At 38.9% G+C, this 16,191-nt stretch overlaps 1 protein-coding gene across 5 annotated transcripts in view; it reads right to left on the reverse strand.

Moving 5' to 3' along the window:
• Window positions 1-6,254: 6,254 nt before the first annotated feature.
• CPEB4 (cytoplasmic polyadenylation element binding protein 4) overlaps window positions 6,255-16,191 on the reverse strand; it is a 68,610-nt gene continuing 58,673 nt past the window's right edge. For all 5 annotated transcript variants that reach the window (XM_081523563.1, XM_081523565.1, XM_081523564.1 and 2 more), the window contains 3 exons: window positions 14,984-15,098; window positions 13,110-13,291; window positions 6,255-10,679 (listed from right to left, as the gene is read on the reverse strand). In XM_081523563.1, the coding sequence (XP_081379689.1) occupies window positions 10,452-10,679; window positions 13,110-13,291; window positions 14,984-15,098 (525 nt within the window). In that variant the 3' untranslated portion in view covers window positions 6,255-10,451. The remainder of the gene's footprint in view (window positions 10,680-13,109; window positions 13,292-14,983; window positions 15,099-16,191) is intronic.

The following is a 16,191-nucleotide window of genomic DNA, read 5'->3' on the forward strand; positions in this document are numbered from 1 at the left end:
CTCTAAAAATGGCAAACACTTCTTCATTCTTTCTTTATGTATATATATATATATATATATATATATGGAACATAAATTCTCAGTAGAAATCTATTTTAATGATTCTGACATCTTGGCCCAGAAGCAAAATATTCAAGTGCTGTTTTGAAATTTGACAGGATACAGCAGTAAGAAAGCCTCTCCTTTGGATTTTCAAGACTATTGGTTCTGATGACAGAGATGGTGTAGAGTCTCTAAGGAAAAGATTCACAAGGAGGCTTGATTTCTATATAGAATTCTATATTCAATTATAGCTCTATAGAAAGAAGTAAAACCCTTTCATTTTGGTGGGATTTTCTTTGAATTTGAAAAAAATGATTTATAAATATATACAAGTATATCTTATCTGTATTTGTCTGTCTGCGTACTTGCCTATCCATTTATCCCTTCATCCATTCATCCATGTGCCCCTCCATCCATCTACCCATTCAGTCCATCCATCCATCCAGCTAACTAGAGATCCTTCCTTAGCACCCATGTGATTACGATTGGTTGGACCACTTCTTAGGCCATGACAATTTAGCAGACAACATAACAACCACAAAGAATAGCCATCACCTTATTGTTAAAGACATCCCCATCAGAGAGAATAAAATAATTTTTCTAATAGGAAAGACTGATGCTGAAGCTGAAGCTCCAATACTTCGGCTACCTGATGTGGAAGAACTGACTCATTGGAAAAGACCCTGATGCTGGGAAAGATTGAGGGCGGGAGGAGAAGGGGATGACAGAGGATGATATGGTTGGATGGCATCACCGACTCAATGGACATGAGTTTGAGTAAACTCCAGGAGCTGGTGATGGACAGGGAGGCCTGGCGTGCTGCAGTCCATGGGGTTGCAGAGTTGGACACGACTGGGTGGCTTAACTGAACTGAACTGATGTACCCTTTTAGTATAACTTCTTGGTGACTTCTTAGTCAATGTAGTGGGGAGGGTGGAGGATAAAAGTTTAATGAAAATTTTGTTAGAAACTTACAAGGGGTGAAGTGAAACAACACCTGTGTGTGAACCCTAACTGTGCAAGCTGATTAACCTTTCTGAATGTTGACCACCTTTAAACTGAGCACGCCAACAGTAGCTGCCTCATCGGGCTGTGGGGGCAGGCAGAGAGGCACACTGCCTGCACCGGCTGAGCACTCCATCTGTGTTAGGAGATGTTGTTGTTGGTATCATGACTATTATTCTCACACCTACGGATTACTTGTGTTTCTGAGTTCACTGTGCTAGAGAAAAGCTCCTTCCTTTCTCCTTGTTTCCTGCCCTCAAACTGATATGGGTCTTATCCTGGTAGTGAAGTCAAAGAGAAAAGATATGCACTAAGGAATCTGGAGTTCTTTGACGTAAAAGAAATGACAAGGTTTCAATTCCTTTGCCCCTACTCCTGGAAATGTATAACCCAGTCTGACTGCTGAATCACAGACACACTTTTAAGGAAGGCCAGTGGGGCAGGCAAGAATTGTACAGGTGAATGGGAGTCACCCAGGCTTGACAGAAGAGATTTGGCTTCCTTCCCTGGCCTCCATTACCCACCTATATGACCTTAAGCAAATCTTTTAACCAAGAACTAGTTCTTGAGGAGCTGCTGCTGCTAAGTCGCTTCAGTCGTGTCTGACTCTGTGCGACCCCATAGACAGCAGCCCACCAGGCTCCGCCGTCCCTGGGATTCTCCAGGCAAGAACACTGGAGTGGGTTGCCATTTCCTTCTCCAGTGCATGAAAGGGAAAAGTGAAAGTGAAGTTGCTCAGTCGTGTCCGACTCTTAGCGACCCCATGGACTGTAGCCTACCAGGCTCCTCCGTCCATGGGATTCTCCAGGCAAGAGTACTGGAGTAGGGTGCCATTGCCTTCTCCCTCTTGAGGACCAAGAGGCCTCATGTCTGGATTCACAATCAAAACTCTAGAGAACTGCTTCATCATCCTGTCTCTATACTTTCAAATATGAGAGCTTGCACCCAGATTATGTTTAGGAATGAATTTTTTTGTCTTAAAAAACAAACCTAACAACAAAAATACTCTGTCCATCGCTATTCTAGGAGCAATGAAGGTTCAGTTCAGTTCACTCAGTCGTGCCCGGCTCTTTGTGACCCCATGGACTGCAGCACGCCAGGCTTCCCTGTCCTTCACTAACTTTCAGAGCTTGCTCAAATTCATGTCCATCAAGTTGGTGATGCCATCCAACCATCTCATCATCCTCTGTTGTCCCCTTCTCCTCCTGCCTTCAATCTTTCCCAGCATCAGGGTCTTTTCTAAGGAGTCAGTTCTTCCACATCAGGTGGCCAAAGTATTGGAGCTTCAGCCTTAGCATCAGTCCTTCCAATGAATATTTCAAGACTGATTTACTTTAAGATTGACTAATTTGATCTCTTTGCAGCCCAAGGGACTCTCAAGAGTCTTCTCCAACACCACAGTTTAAAAGTATCATTTTTTTGGCGCTCAGCTTTCTTAACAATCTAACTCTCATATCCATACATGACTACTGGAAAAACCATAGCTTTGACTAGACAGACCTTTGTTGGCCAAGTGATATCTCTGCTTTTTAATATGCTGTCTAGGTTGGTCATAGCTTTTCTTCCAAGGAGCAAGCATCTTTTAATTTCATGGTTGTAGTCACCATCTGCAGTGATTTTGGAGCCCAAGAAAATAAAGTCTGTCGCTGTTTCCATTGTTTCCCCATCTATTTGCCATGAAATGATGGGACCAGATGAGGGTTACAGGGGAAGAATTGGGGATGTGGTAGGTGGGAATTGGAGTCCAGGCTTTAGCTTCTAGGTCACCCAGCTGTTACCCAGAGTTTCCAGTATTTTGTTCAGTACCTCATGGGCGAGGAGTGGAAGTGTGTAACCTGCCAACGTATGTAAGTGCCTGACCCATCACAATTGATGAGCAATTGCTAGTTTCCTCTTCCCAGAACCAACTGTCATCGTTGCAGTCATGAAGCCATTCCACATCCATTCCCCACCTCTGCAGTTAGACACACAGAGGGCCACTTGGCTTTTCCCTCCAATGAGAGGTGAATTATGCCTCAATTCGTTCAACATAGACCTGAGGGCTCAGGTCTTTGCTGGATTCTGTCTAAAACCTTATACTGCTTCACAGATATATCACTGCCAGTTCTCTTCCTGGTAACAAGTTAAAGACGCTTGAGTTTAGTGGGGATCCTTCGTGGATATGTTTGGTTCTTTTCTTGTGTCTTTTGGTGTTGGGGGTGGGGTTAGAGAAATGTTGAAAATAGTCTCTTTAAAAATGGTGACATCTGCTTGACTGCATTAACATTTTGATGGTGTTAAAGCCCTGCTTACTGAAATAGAACTCCAATGAAAAGGATGAAGCAAGCGGAGGCTGAATTTCTGGCACTGTATTCACTGACTCACCACACTCTACCTCCCACCTATCCACAAGCAGGTTTTTACTGACACTTAGTCAGATTGTATGCAGTAGAAAATACTGTGTGTTTGGGCATACCCTAGATTTCGATGCTGCTGTTCATTTTTAACTTCTTTGAGACAAACTGTACTTTTCCAACTCTGGTCACCATAATGAATCACAGTGACACTTTTTTTTCCCCCAGCCAGCCAACAATGACACTTGATTTGACTAGAAAAAGATTCAAAGTTAAAAAACACCAAAAAAGACTCAGGCATGCCAAAACAAAATGTTCTCTAATAAAAGAGGCTGAATGAGTGCTGCCAGATAAGGAGTTCATAGTGGGGCACAAATGTTCCTGTTCTGATTTCTCATTTATCTGAAGCTTGTGGTCCCTATTCTGAGCATGGGGTGGGAGTACGTGCTGAGGGAAGTTGGCAAAGGACATTTTTGAAGGAGAGAAGTGATAGGCATTCCCAGAAAGGTAGACAGCATCCCACAGAAGGCCGATTCAGAGCACAGGTTTTGTGGGTGACGTGGTATTTGTGGCACTCATGAGACATAAGGCTTGATCTGAGCCAGAGAGGAACATAATCAAAATAGCTTTGCAAGCTGATAGTTCATGCTGCAGACTAATCTCCTCTTTTTCTCCTGGGGTGGGAACAGAGGGAGGAGGGGAGAAGGAGCTGAACTGGGAATGGAACAGGGGTTAGAGGCTAGGCAAGTACGTCGAATTCCAGTTAAGTTCAATGCAGAATGTGGTGACAGCCGAGGATAAGACTCGGCCAGGGCAGAAACAGGAGCCCTTGTAGAACACAACCCAAAGTGGGGTTCTAAGGCTGATGACAGCAAACACACTAACACGTAGAGCAGGGTACCCCAAAATACCCCAGTGCCACAGGATCCTGTATTACCTGGAGACAGTGTTCCATAGTCTGAGCAGTTTGGGGGGAAAAACATTTGAAACAAAGCAAATAGGTTTTCTTCACTGCAGAACTTCTCAAAGCCAACCCAATTGTCTATTTGCTAAGAAACAGGATGCTTTACTTTCTAAGCTAATTTAATGACAGAATTTTTTTTTTTTTTTTTTTTGTCCTTTTCTCATGGTAAGGACTTTCTTAGTGCTCTGAAGATCAGAATTGGGGAAACAAATATTAGAAGTTTATTTATTATTCTATCAGTACATACTTCAGAAAAATAATCCCTTAAGTGTGTTTGACTCACTTCACTGGTTATCTTCAATGCTCCTTAATTTTTAAAATCAGGGATTTACTTTCCCAGACTTTTGAGCCAACTTTTAAGTATTTCTCAAACTTGAAAAAAAAAAAAATCCTAACAAAATGACTTATTTTCCTTTTGAACTGGATGTGAATACAAACCTGTTACCAAAGAAGTTATGAAATAACTTCATTGTTAAGGACAGTTAAGAATGAATAGAGCTTTCCTTGTTGGTTGGATTTAGGTAAGTGACCAGTGAATAAAATAAGAAAATGCAACCCTTATAACCTTGCACACCTTTTCCAGATTCTGTGACTTAGGACACCAGAAGTATTGCACCTATATATTATTTCAAGATATAGTTGTTACATCACTTATAGTTGATATAGCACTTGCCTAAAATAAGTATTTCCTGAAATAAAGAAGCTAAATCTACCTATGCCTTCCCCTCTACCCCTACAGTGCTGAAACCATGCCAGAAAGTCCAGGGATAATGCAGAGGTGGCAACCAAATGTCACCCACATTCTCCTATGTCCCTGGGGCTGTCTCAAGAGCACGTCACTGAACTCTGAACATACTGTCAGTCAAAGCTTCTGTGACCCAGTCTTCTTGGGGGGTCCTACGCACTGCTGGGTTTGGTTACTACTATCAGAAACCCCTATAATTGAAACAGTTGCATATTGGGAATATTTAGGCAATTTAGAAGCAAAAGACCTCCAGAGTCCATTTGTCTAAGGACAAGAACTGCTTCTTCCAGTCTTAAGAATACTGTGCTCAAAGTAAGAAGGAGTAGAAATTAAATTTTACACAATGGGATATATTTTAGTATTAGGTTCTAGGTATGTGGGTTCAATCCCTTGGTCGGGAAGATCCCCTGAAGAAGGAAATGGCAATCCACTCAAGTACTCTTGTCTGGGAAATCCCATGGTCAGAGGAGCTTGGTGGGCTACTGTCCATGGGGTCCCAAAGAGTCAGTGAATAAACAACAAAAACCAAACCCTGAAAAGCTTGAAAATGCAGTCTACCATCTAAACAACTAACACACCACAGTACTCAGGAGTCCACATGATTTATGGACCACCCCAAAGGTAATACTTTCAATTCACATGCTGTAGAGAATATAATCCCAGAGGCCACATCCTGCGATGTGAGGATATAGGGAGGAGCTGAAGGGTAAAAATTCACGAGAGACTTGTTAACCCAGATACTCTTGCTGGTGTGGCCAGAAATCAACACTCTTCACTGACAAAGACTCAAAACTGACCCTCTCAGACACTGACTTTCCCTATTAAATAAACATGCGTTCCTCTACTTGCATCGGACATTTGGCCTTAAGCCGATGACTGAACACTGGGATCGCAGGCTCCGGTCTCACACACATGCTGAAGACTACTGATAAAAAGGCCCCTGCAGGGCAGTGTGTGAAGTAACTGTGCAAGCCAAAGACAGCCACCACTGACATTCAGGTGTTTGCATAAGCAAGGCACATCTGCCAGGAGTACTTATATGACCAGCATCTTTTCATTTCAGTGTCTTATGCTTTGGCCAAAGAATATATTCCTAATATTTTTAAAATGTTATATTCCCAACCCTGGAAGCACAATCTACTTATGTTGAAAATAAATAAGTATATTAAAAGACAGCTGAGTTAAAAGTTTTATTCATTCAACATCTCACATTACAAATATTTAAAAATTATACGCATACTGGTATAAATAGTCATTTGCAAACTATTTAATAACATTAATTTTCCACTAGCACTTCAACAAATGAACTCTTTTAAAAAAGGAACTGTGTTATATAACTTAAGAGTAGAACATACAAAAATAGGAACTTAACGTGAAAATGACTTTAATAAAAAATGAATTACCCTTATTTAAAATGCTATAATAAATACTACAACCTCCCCATACACAGTAAAAACTATATGGAAATTCAGCCAAGTAGTACAATTAACTGACATACTTAAATAACTTTTCCTTCTGATAATATGAGCAATACACTGGAAAAAAAAACATTAGGGATTAGTAAAAACTAGACACCCACTTGCTAAAAGTTTCACTTCCAAAAAATATAACAAAAATCTGATGAAAATTATAAAAACTAATTATACTTTAAATTTTAAAAATATAAAAAATAAAACAGTTGAATACAATATTGTCCCAATTCTTACAATGCTATCAATCACAGTAGCTTTAAAATAAGATAATAAAATAAAGCAAATGACCAAAACCTCTTTTATTCCATTTTTAAAAATAATCTCAAATTTACATTAGTAGAAAGATTGATTTCTGATTCTTTTCTTTAGAAACACCAGCAAGAAAGAGGATTACTCTTAACAGTAGAAAATGACATTTTTAAATGTCTGCAATTAAAAACAAAGAATTACACTGCAAAGATCTTTCAAAAGTCTGAAATAAGTATTGCACATAACGTGAAGATAACTTGCCACAACTCATCACATTCAAGTTTCAAATCACCTTTTAACAGAAGATTCAACTCTTCAAAACAAAAAGGGTGAATTATCAAGTCTTTCCAACAGCACTCTCATAAAATGCTAAATTCATTCACTGCAAGTTTTATTTTGCATTCTGCAGAGGTCTGTGTATGGAGAAGTATATATATATTATACCAAAGCGTGGGGACCAGAAGGGGAAGGGAGAGGGTTCCTTTACATAGAAAATAATCAGAAACACTTTATTTTACATTGCAAAAATAACCATGTAATTACTCTGTAACTACATTGTAAGTACATGGCTGGTGCCATGGTAGTGCGCTACAACTACATGCTTGGTAAACTGAAGTGATACCCTAAAATCTGTAAACTAATCACATGTTAATTATGTTTTGAGTTACATGGTAACTCCCAACTACAATCCCATGTAATCTGAAGGACATGTAATCAATAAAGTTCAGAGTAATAGATAATAATTGTTTATGCCCTGTAAATTGAAGTGTAACCAAATAATCTGTAAACACGCTTGTCACACAATCACAAGTAAATATTAGTAGAATAACAATTTCTTACATTAGTCATGCATACTAACATTACACACCTGTCCCACGGCAGGCTATTTTTTTCCTTTATATATAATTTAAAAGAGCAGACATCTCTGAATCAAACACTTAACATCAATTTGTTAATATTAAAAATGGCTAAACATTCACCAAAAATGTCTGCATTATGAATAATTTTAAAAACTTAGTAAGAAGCTGTAGACAATTTTGTTATTTTAAATTTCTACCCTATGCTTATGCATTTGATTTTTTTTTTAGGAACTACAGTGTTATCTGTCATTTTCATGCGAATTTTTTTTCATTAATTTGTTACTTTACATAGACTATCTCTTAAATGATAGGTACACCAATAGCTGGTGCTGGGGAAGGATGTTTAAGCAACATGCTTTCTCTTCTCTGCAGACTCTAAAATAGCATTGCCAGTGCACAACATTCATAATTTAAAATGTATGCAGAGCACTGAAATGTATAAAAAGCAGAATATAAGAAAATAAAATTTATTAAAATTATTTATATTAAAAAATGAAGTATATGAAGATCTCTCAGTAATAAAAGTACAAAAAGCTACTCTTTGCAATATGAAAAATTGAGGTATTGCATAAAGAGATATCCCGTCAGTGAAAAGTGTGCCTAAAAATGTTCACTGTTGGAAAAACAAGATATACAAAAGTAGTGCATAACAAATATACATTATGTGCATGACAAAATAAGTTAGCTACAAAAACACTGTACCGAAATTCAGCAGGTCATGTACAAAGGGAAAAATTATTATTCAAAGCTAGTTCTCAAACAGTGTTATTTCTTGTTAGCTCATCACACCTGTTTACTGAGTAGGAACAGCACGACAGCACACCCCAAGCCACCTACAAGCATTGAAAAGAATAAAAAGAGGCAAATGAACATTCCGATTAGAATTATGTCATTCAGGAGAAAAGAAGAAAAAGTCCCTGACCAGCTACACAAGAGCACCCTCCGTTCACATGACCACTTTCAGTATTTGCAGGGGATTCTTTAATAAGCAGCTCCCTTTCTTGTGTCTGACTGTTAGACAGCAAATGCCTCCATTTTGACCTTTGGAACTTAACAGGTATTCAGTTCATTAAAGCCTGGATTAAAAATAAAGGATTGCTTTTCCTAAACATGATCAGTAGGGGTCATCAGTCAGGTGGTTTCACCGCAGTGCTAGGGCAAGTCTTTGGTTTTGAAGGATCCAAGATGGTACTGTTAGGTAGCACAACTAGCAAGATTGCCATTAGATTTTTGTTTTTAATGTTTTGCTCATTGATGATAATAATCCTTTTCATGGTGGATAGGGCATTTCATAAGAGAATGTCCATTAAAATAAAAGTTACTTCCAATGACCAGGGCTTCAAGAGACTATTTTTCAATTTACCCCTGAAGCATACTGTTCAACACATAATAACGCCTTTCAAAAGCTAGCGTTTTATTTATAATAAAGCATGCATTACTTGATGAAGCTGGCACTTCAAACACTGACTATGTCCCATGCTAAATTCTGAAACTGTAATGTTATTTTATTTTATAGGAAGTGTAAGATAAACATACGTACCTTTGCACAGATTTACACAGTTACTTAGTTCAACAGTGCAAAACACTTTGCAACTACTTTTGTTTTCATTTTCTATGTTACAACTAAATTACAGGATATCCAAAGTAACTTTAAATCTAAAAGTAAGCCAATCAGCAGCCAATTTGAATATTGGTTTTGTCTTCCAGTTTTGGCTACACACGGTAGTCTAACACAAAATCAAAAATGATATCCTTGAGGTATCTCTTGATCTGTTTGCTTGCTTTTTTTAAAATGTCAAAATGGAGAGCAAAGGCTGACACCTGATGATTGTTAGGAAATTAGGATATAGAGTTTATATATAACATCAAAAATAAAATTTATACATTTGTTCTTTAGGAGAGGAAATGCTAGTTTTCCCACCAGTTGTCGTTAACTCTAGCTTTGGTAGGTTTCCTGGGGCTGTGACCAGATAAGTAAAAGTTTAAAAATAAATAAGTGCACTCCCCTCAGAAATAAATGTACCCAACTTTTACATTCTAAATTTAAAAACCTGTTTAAAAGAAAATAAGTCTAGCTCTGCCTATTTTACTTTGTTTTTTCTGATGTGTTAGTAACTTCGAGGCATAATGAAATGATATTCCGCCTCTAAACCCTTAAAATTAGTTATAATGCTGCTTCAATCTTGCTCATGCATTTGTGTTTGCTTTAACATGCTCTTTCCTGTTAATAATTGTTAACTTCCTCCACTGCTGTTGAAAGAACAGAAAGGGGATGAGGAAAAAAGAGCGGCAAAAAAGATGAAAGAAAAGAAAGAGAAAGGCAAAAGCACTTCCCTGGGGGAAACCCCGCATCAGGAGAGACTGATAGTGTTATTGTTACGTGGTTATTTTAATAAAAGTATTCTTATCTGTTATATTATCAACAATAATTTAATTAAAAACCCAAAATACTCTATTGTTTCATTTTCCTTTTAATATTTCTCTCTCTCCTCTAAGAAAATGCTGCAGGAAGTTTGGATCCTCTTAGTCTCTAGCAAAACAAGAGAATGAAACTTCCATGCAACATGATGGCAATACAAAAAAGGAGTTCATACATCTTGTTTTCAGTGACACGGGAATCTACAAAACACCTATATTATAGGTCATTCTTTCTGTTAGACTACTGTTAAGTTACAGACTGCACAAAAGGACATGCCAGCGTGAAGAGGTTGAGGAAGGGGGCAGAATTAACAGAAGAGTGCACTTATTCTGAGGCCTGAAAATGAGCACTGTAGTTATCCTTTAGTTCCAGCGGAATGAAATATGTCGAGGACGGTCACCGCCTTCCTTCACCAGGGGCTTGTGGAATTCCCTGCCAGCACGAGAATGAATAGCAGCCCAGCAATATTCACAGTAATACTGCAGACAGGTAACATTAGCACAGAAAAATGGAGCAAATTTTCCCCCACAACGGGCCCCCTGACATTCATCACACAGCTGATCATCCAAGACATATGGCTTAACTTCCACCTGCAATCAAAAATAAAAGAAAGGCGTTTAACACTTCTCAGTGAATGGACCTAGCAACTCAGACTGTGTGTGTACATTTCCATCCACTGTCTGAATGAATCTGTGCCAAGGTGTCCAAAAGGAAGGGTCAGTAACTCCTTTACTGAAATTAAATTATCATCTTTTAAGAAACTGGTAAGGTTTTTATGCCCATTATTTTACATTTTTGTCTTATTAATTAAAGAGTTTTCAAATGAAAGACAAGGTTCCAGCATAAATTTAAAAGTGAAGCCAACTTAATGTTTAAGAACATTACAAGGTTAAACCCACGGGAGAGTTTTCATAGATACAAATCATCACTTTAATTAGTGGATCTGGATTCTTGTCATACATAAAATTATAATTTGCACAAGACCAACTAAGAGATTCCCAGAGCCACAAAATAGCACTTCAATGTACCAATCAGAGGGAAGCTGCCTGACTTCTACACCGTAAGCCTCTGAGCTGTAATAAGGCCTGGGTCATGGTTTCTATTTACAGTGTACACATCTTGGGTTATAATCACAAACCTCAAACTCCGGGAAAACAAGACACAGCCATAGTACTCATAATCTAAAACCTTGCTTTGTTCTTTGTCAGGAAGAATGGTTTACTTCAGCCTAAAAGTCAGAGGTAAATTTATAAAACTGGGTCTGTTCCAGCGTTCAATAGGCCGATCTGTCATTTGAGCCTCTCAAGCATTAAAAATAACCTGGCTCTTAATTCTCCAGTGAGAAAAAGAGTTGGTTATTTTTAGTCTTGGAGAGACTCACGATTGAAATTCCCTTACACCAGGCTATTACTACCACTGCTGCCATCCACTTCTGACAAGGAATCCTGACGAAGGTAGACCATGAACAGAAAGAGGAGAGACACAGAAGGCCAGAAGAGCAGATGTAACAGGAAGATTAGGCTTCTGGCCCCGAGGCCATTCCATAAGTGTGGCAAGAATACTGGTCAAAGAACTGGAGATCCTAGCGGAATACAAATTAAGTCTGAATTACTAATGGCTAACCTTACAACGCCTAAACTGATAATGGAATGAAGCAATGAGGTGGGAGAGACTGTTTACTCAAATGTACATATTTTTTAGTGTGAATAAAAATCAAGGAGATATGTTAACACATACAGCAACTAATCCTGCCCCCTTCTTCCATGTTTATTAATAGATCTATACCTTTCTCTTTAACATATTCAAGGTATGATGACCACTAGGATGAGAATTTTCAGCTACCACTTATGTGGAATATACATGAAGTGGAACATAAGCAGTAAATGTAAACCTCTAGCGACTGATAGTTTTTACATACTAAATTGAGAAAGTCACAATACGGTCAATCAATAAAGACTTTTTTGAGCACAGTGCTTTGGGGTGCTGGATATCTAAGTCAGCCCTAAACAAAGTACCAGTCTGGCATGAAATAAGGAGCTGACACCAGAATGTAAATCAAAGCACTGCTTTCTTCATCAAGAAGGTCTTTCTATGAAAAAATCTCAACTGAACTAAACACTGTGCTTCCTAGTGCAGTGGATTCACATTCTAGGGTAAATTCCTATCTCAATGCAAACTCATAGCAAACCATTTACCGACTAGCAGTCAATTCACAGGCCACATTCCATCCACCAGAACATGAACCCATGAGTACAGGGACTTCCTGCCCTAGGCACTAAAGTATTTGTTGAATGCATGAAACACAAAGCTAAGAAATTTGTGAATGCAAAGACGACACAGAAGGGAACACAGAGTCTCAAATACAATACAGTAAAAAACAAGAGTTATCTCTGAGGTTTTCTCCAGCCTTCTGATGCAGAGGATAAACACAACAAAGAGGAATTTAAAGTGTGAAAATAACTCCAATGAACTACTACAAATTTCAGGTGGTAAAAGAGATTACAAATGGAAGGACTCTGAGTTCTTCTACTTAATCTGTTATAATGAAATATTACTTCTTAGACACAGTCCTTGAAGTGAATTATTCAATCATTTGTTACATAGTGCATAGGAAAATAGGGCTTGCTGAGGTATTCTTGATATCCCAGTTTAAAAAAAAAAGGTGAGGAGATCTCAAGGGCATTCAAGTCTGTATAGTTGATATAATGAAGTACAAAGGATTTGGTAAATATTTATTGAATGACTAACTGAATAAATGAATGGATGGAGGTGATAGCTTAGGAAAGATTAAGTGGACTCAAGCAAAGTGACTGGAGTATTTTGTTAGGCTACTCAGAACACTGAGAGAGAGAAGAAATCCACAGGAAATTGTTAGATATGTTCTAGAACTTGCATCTAGTGGATCCAATGGGCATAAGTCAGCTGTCACTTTACTGTTATATAAAATTCACCCATTCCAAGCTTGGTAATGACACGGAGGGCCATTTTGAGAACTCCCCAGAACGCAGTCCAGGACTTACCCGTTTATCTATCTCTCCATGCTGCAGCTGCACGAAGCGGGCACTGATAGCAGCTATGTAACTCTGTTGATTAGAGAATGCGACTCGCCCAGCTCCTTTGGGGTATTTCAGCTCAGGGTCGGTATCAATCCCAGCATAGCACACGCCTCCGTACAGCCGGTCCATTATCATGGCGAGCTCCACTACATATGGAAGGAGCAGAGAGGACATTTGAAACCAGGAAACATCATCTGGCTCACCAAAGGTTTCATCGAAGGAAGCTCATCTGTCCATCATTATAGTAATTATTAAAATGAAACTAGTTATTATAATCAGTTGTCCATTGTGTTCATTTTAATCTACTGTGACTAAGGACAGGGACTCTGCTGAGTGTTTCACATATAATCTTAACAACCCTATGAGTTCAGTTCAGTTCAGTCGCTCAGTCGTGTCCGACTCTTTGTGACCCCATGAATCGCAGCACAACAGGCCTCCCTGTCCATCACCAACTCCCAGAGTTTACCCAAACCCATGTCCATCGAGTCGGTGATGTCATCCAACCATCTCATCCTCTGTCGTCCCCTTCCCCTCCCGCCCCCCATCCTTCCCAGCATTAAGGTCTTTTCCAATGAGTCAACTCTTCACATGAGGTGGCCAAAGTATTGGAGTTTCAGCTTCAACATCAGTCCTTCCAATGAACACCCAGGGCCGATCTCCTTTAGGATGGACTGGATGGATCTCCTTGCAGTCCAAGGGACTCTCAAGAGTCTTCTCCAACACCACAGTTCAAAAGCATCAATTCTTTGGCACTCAGCTTTCTTCACCGTCCAATTCTCACATCCATACACAACTACTGGAAAAACCATAGCCTTGACTAGACGGACCTTTGTTGGCAAAGTAATGTCTCTGCTTTTTAATATGCTATCTAGGTTGGTCATAACCTTCCTTCCAAGGAGTAAGCATCTTTTAATTTCAACCCTATGAAGTAGGTAGCAATTTCCTGGGGAAACTGAGGCACAGAGAGGATGATCAACCTGTGCAAGGTCACAGGCAGTAAAGTGGTTGTGCTGGACTTGGTAACCTGGCCTATCTGCTCCACACCACAATGCCACCGTAAATTTACCAGTTAACAATGTAATGCTTAATAATCATTTAACACTAGAAAGCTAACTGGTAGACTCTCTGGGAGTCCTTTGAGAAGATTTCCATTAAAACCCTTTTACCTTTCCCTATAGTCTAGCTATTTGCCAAATTTCACATAGAAATTTGAAATAATAAATGAATCTTCTTCTCCACGAAATGTTACAATTTTGAAATGGCATTCTTGTTCACTTATGTTCTTTATCTCACCTATAATATTAAAACTCATATTACTTGAAGTTAAGGATGAAATTTCTTCTGTGAGTACTGCTCTAAAAACACGATGCACTGCTGAGACCCTTGTTGTAGATTTCAGAGCTCAGTAAGGAGCTGTTGAGCACATGGGGTCATGGGAACAAACAGTGAACATCTTGATACCTAACATGTCCCGGAAGGGCTTTCTCTCTTGGATGATGAGAGTCATGAGCATGAGCATGACGAGACCCTGCACTAAGCACCAGGCATCTGTTACTTCATTTAATCCTCAGAACAACTCTACATAAAGGACATACTTATAATTCCATTTGACAGATGAGGAAACTGAGATTAGAGAAATCAATTTGTCCAAAGTTACTCAGCTATTAACCGGAACAGAGCACATGAATTCAAGCTAAGACACTTGGAGTCCAGGACTCTCACTACTAAGAAAGACATTAACGCAAATGTTTATGGAAAACTTATCCTAAAAAAATCTGTATAAGATATTTCTTTCGCTAAAGGATAAACAGAGTTTTTGTTGCTCTGTTGAATCATACCAGCTCGCAAAGGTCGGGGAACACCACCAACAAATATAGTTTTTCGTGGGTCAAGAGGCTGTGAACCATCCATCACGAAGTCACTGTCACTGAGATTCCAAGGTCGAATCTGTACCTAGGGAGTGGGCAAACCAAAGTGTCTCAGTCTCAACACAGGCAATTTATGTGGAAATGAAGTTTACAATTATTACAGAATATTTTACTTTAAAAAGCTGTAATTTATATAATTAAAAATCAATAAAACTGGAAAACCTAAAAATATGTAAAAGCATATCCCAACCCTTCATTTCATTTTTAAAAGTAATCTAACCAAGGCTGGAAAGTTCAATTTAATTGCCTATTATAAACCAAACTGCTTAACAGTAACATGACCTTAATTATCTGTAAGTTAATTAACTATTTTACAGCTTATTTGGGCCTCTATCCTACCCAACCCCTCAGCAGCCATATAATTTAAATTTAGCATGGTTATTTGATGTTGATTAGTATACAGTGCTAAGAAACTAGGATTGTGTGTCCAAACCTATGTCCAGGAAATGCAAACTACTCCTGATATTAACAAATCTATTGCATTGTAAAGCATTTCAAAATAAAAATATTGATATCTGCAGTAAATGTTTTATGATAAAACATTTCAGTTTGTCCATTACAACTAATCAATACTCTGGTTTCTCTTCAAGTCATATAAATCTTTCGCCTTTTTCAACACCAAGAATCAAGTACCTCAATTTAACTGTTTGCATTTATTAATGGTTACAAATGCCCACACCAAAGGCTAAGTAAGGGGATAACAGCAGGGTATTCCCAACAGGTACACCAAGTCCCAAGGCCCGAAGTTCTCAAAATTAAATACCTATGGGGACCAGCAGCAGACAAAAAAGTCAAATAGAAAGAGTCTAGCCATACAGAAAATTGGGGACAACCCCAAGGCACTAAGAGGAGCTCCAGAAACTACTGCTTGAGCTAAGCCTACTGGAGCCTCCATTCCGAACTGGACCCCACCACTAGGCACTGGTCAAGGGATAAAAGATCATGGTTTGCCAGATTTGTCAAAATAGGCCAGTTGCTATTGCTACTATTCCTAAAGACTGTGTGAGTGTGTGCTCAAGTCATGTCTGACTCTGCAACCCCATGGACAGCAGCCTGCCAGGTTCCTCTGTCCGTGGCATTTTCTAGGCAAGAATACGGGAGTGGGTTGCCATTTCCTC

Source organism: Giraffa tippelskirchi, chromosome 8, assembly GCF_054371585.1.
Source record: "Giraffa tippelskirchi isolate mGirTip1 chromosome 8, T2T-mGirTip1v1.2.pri, whole genome shotgun sequence".
Taxonomy (NCBI): domain Eukaryota; kingdom Metazoa; phylum Chordata; class Mammalia; order Artiodactyla; family Giraffidae; genus Giraffa; species Giraffa tippelskirchi.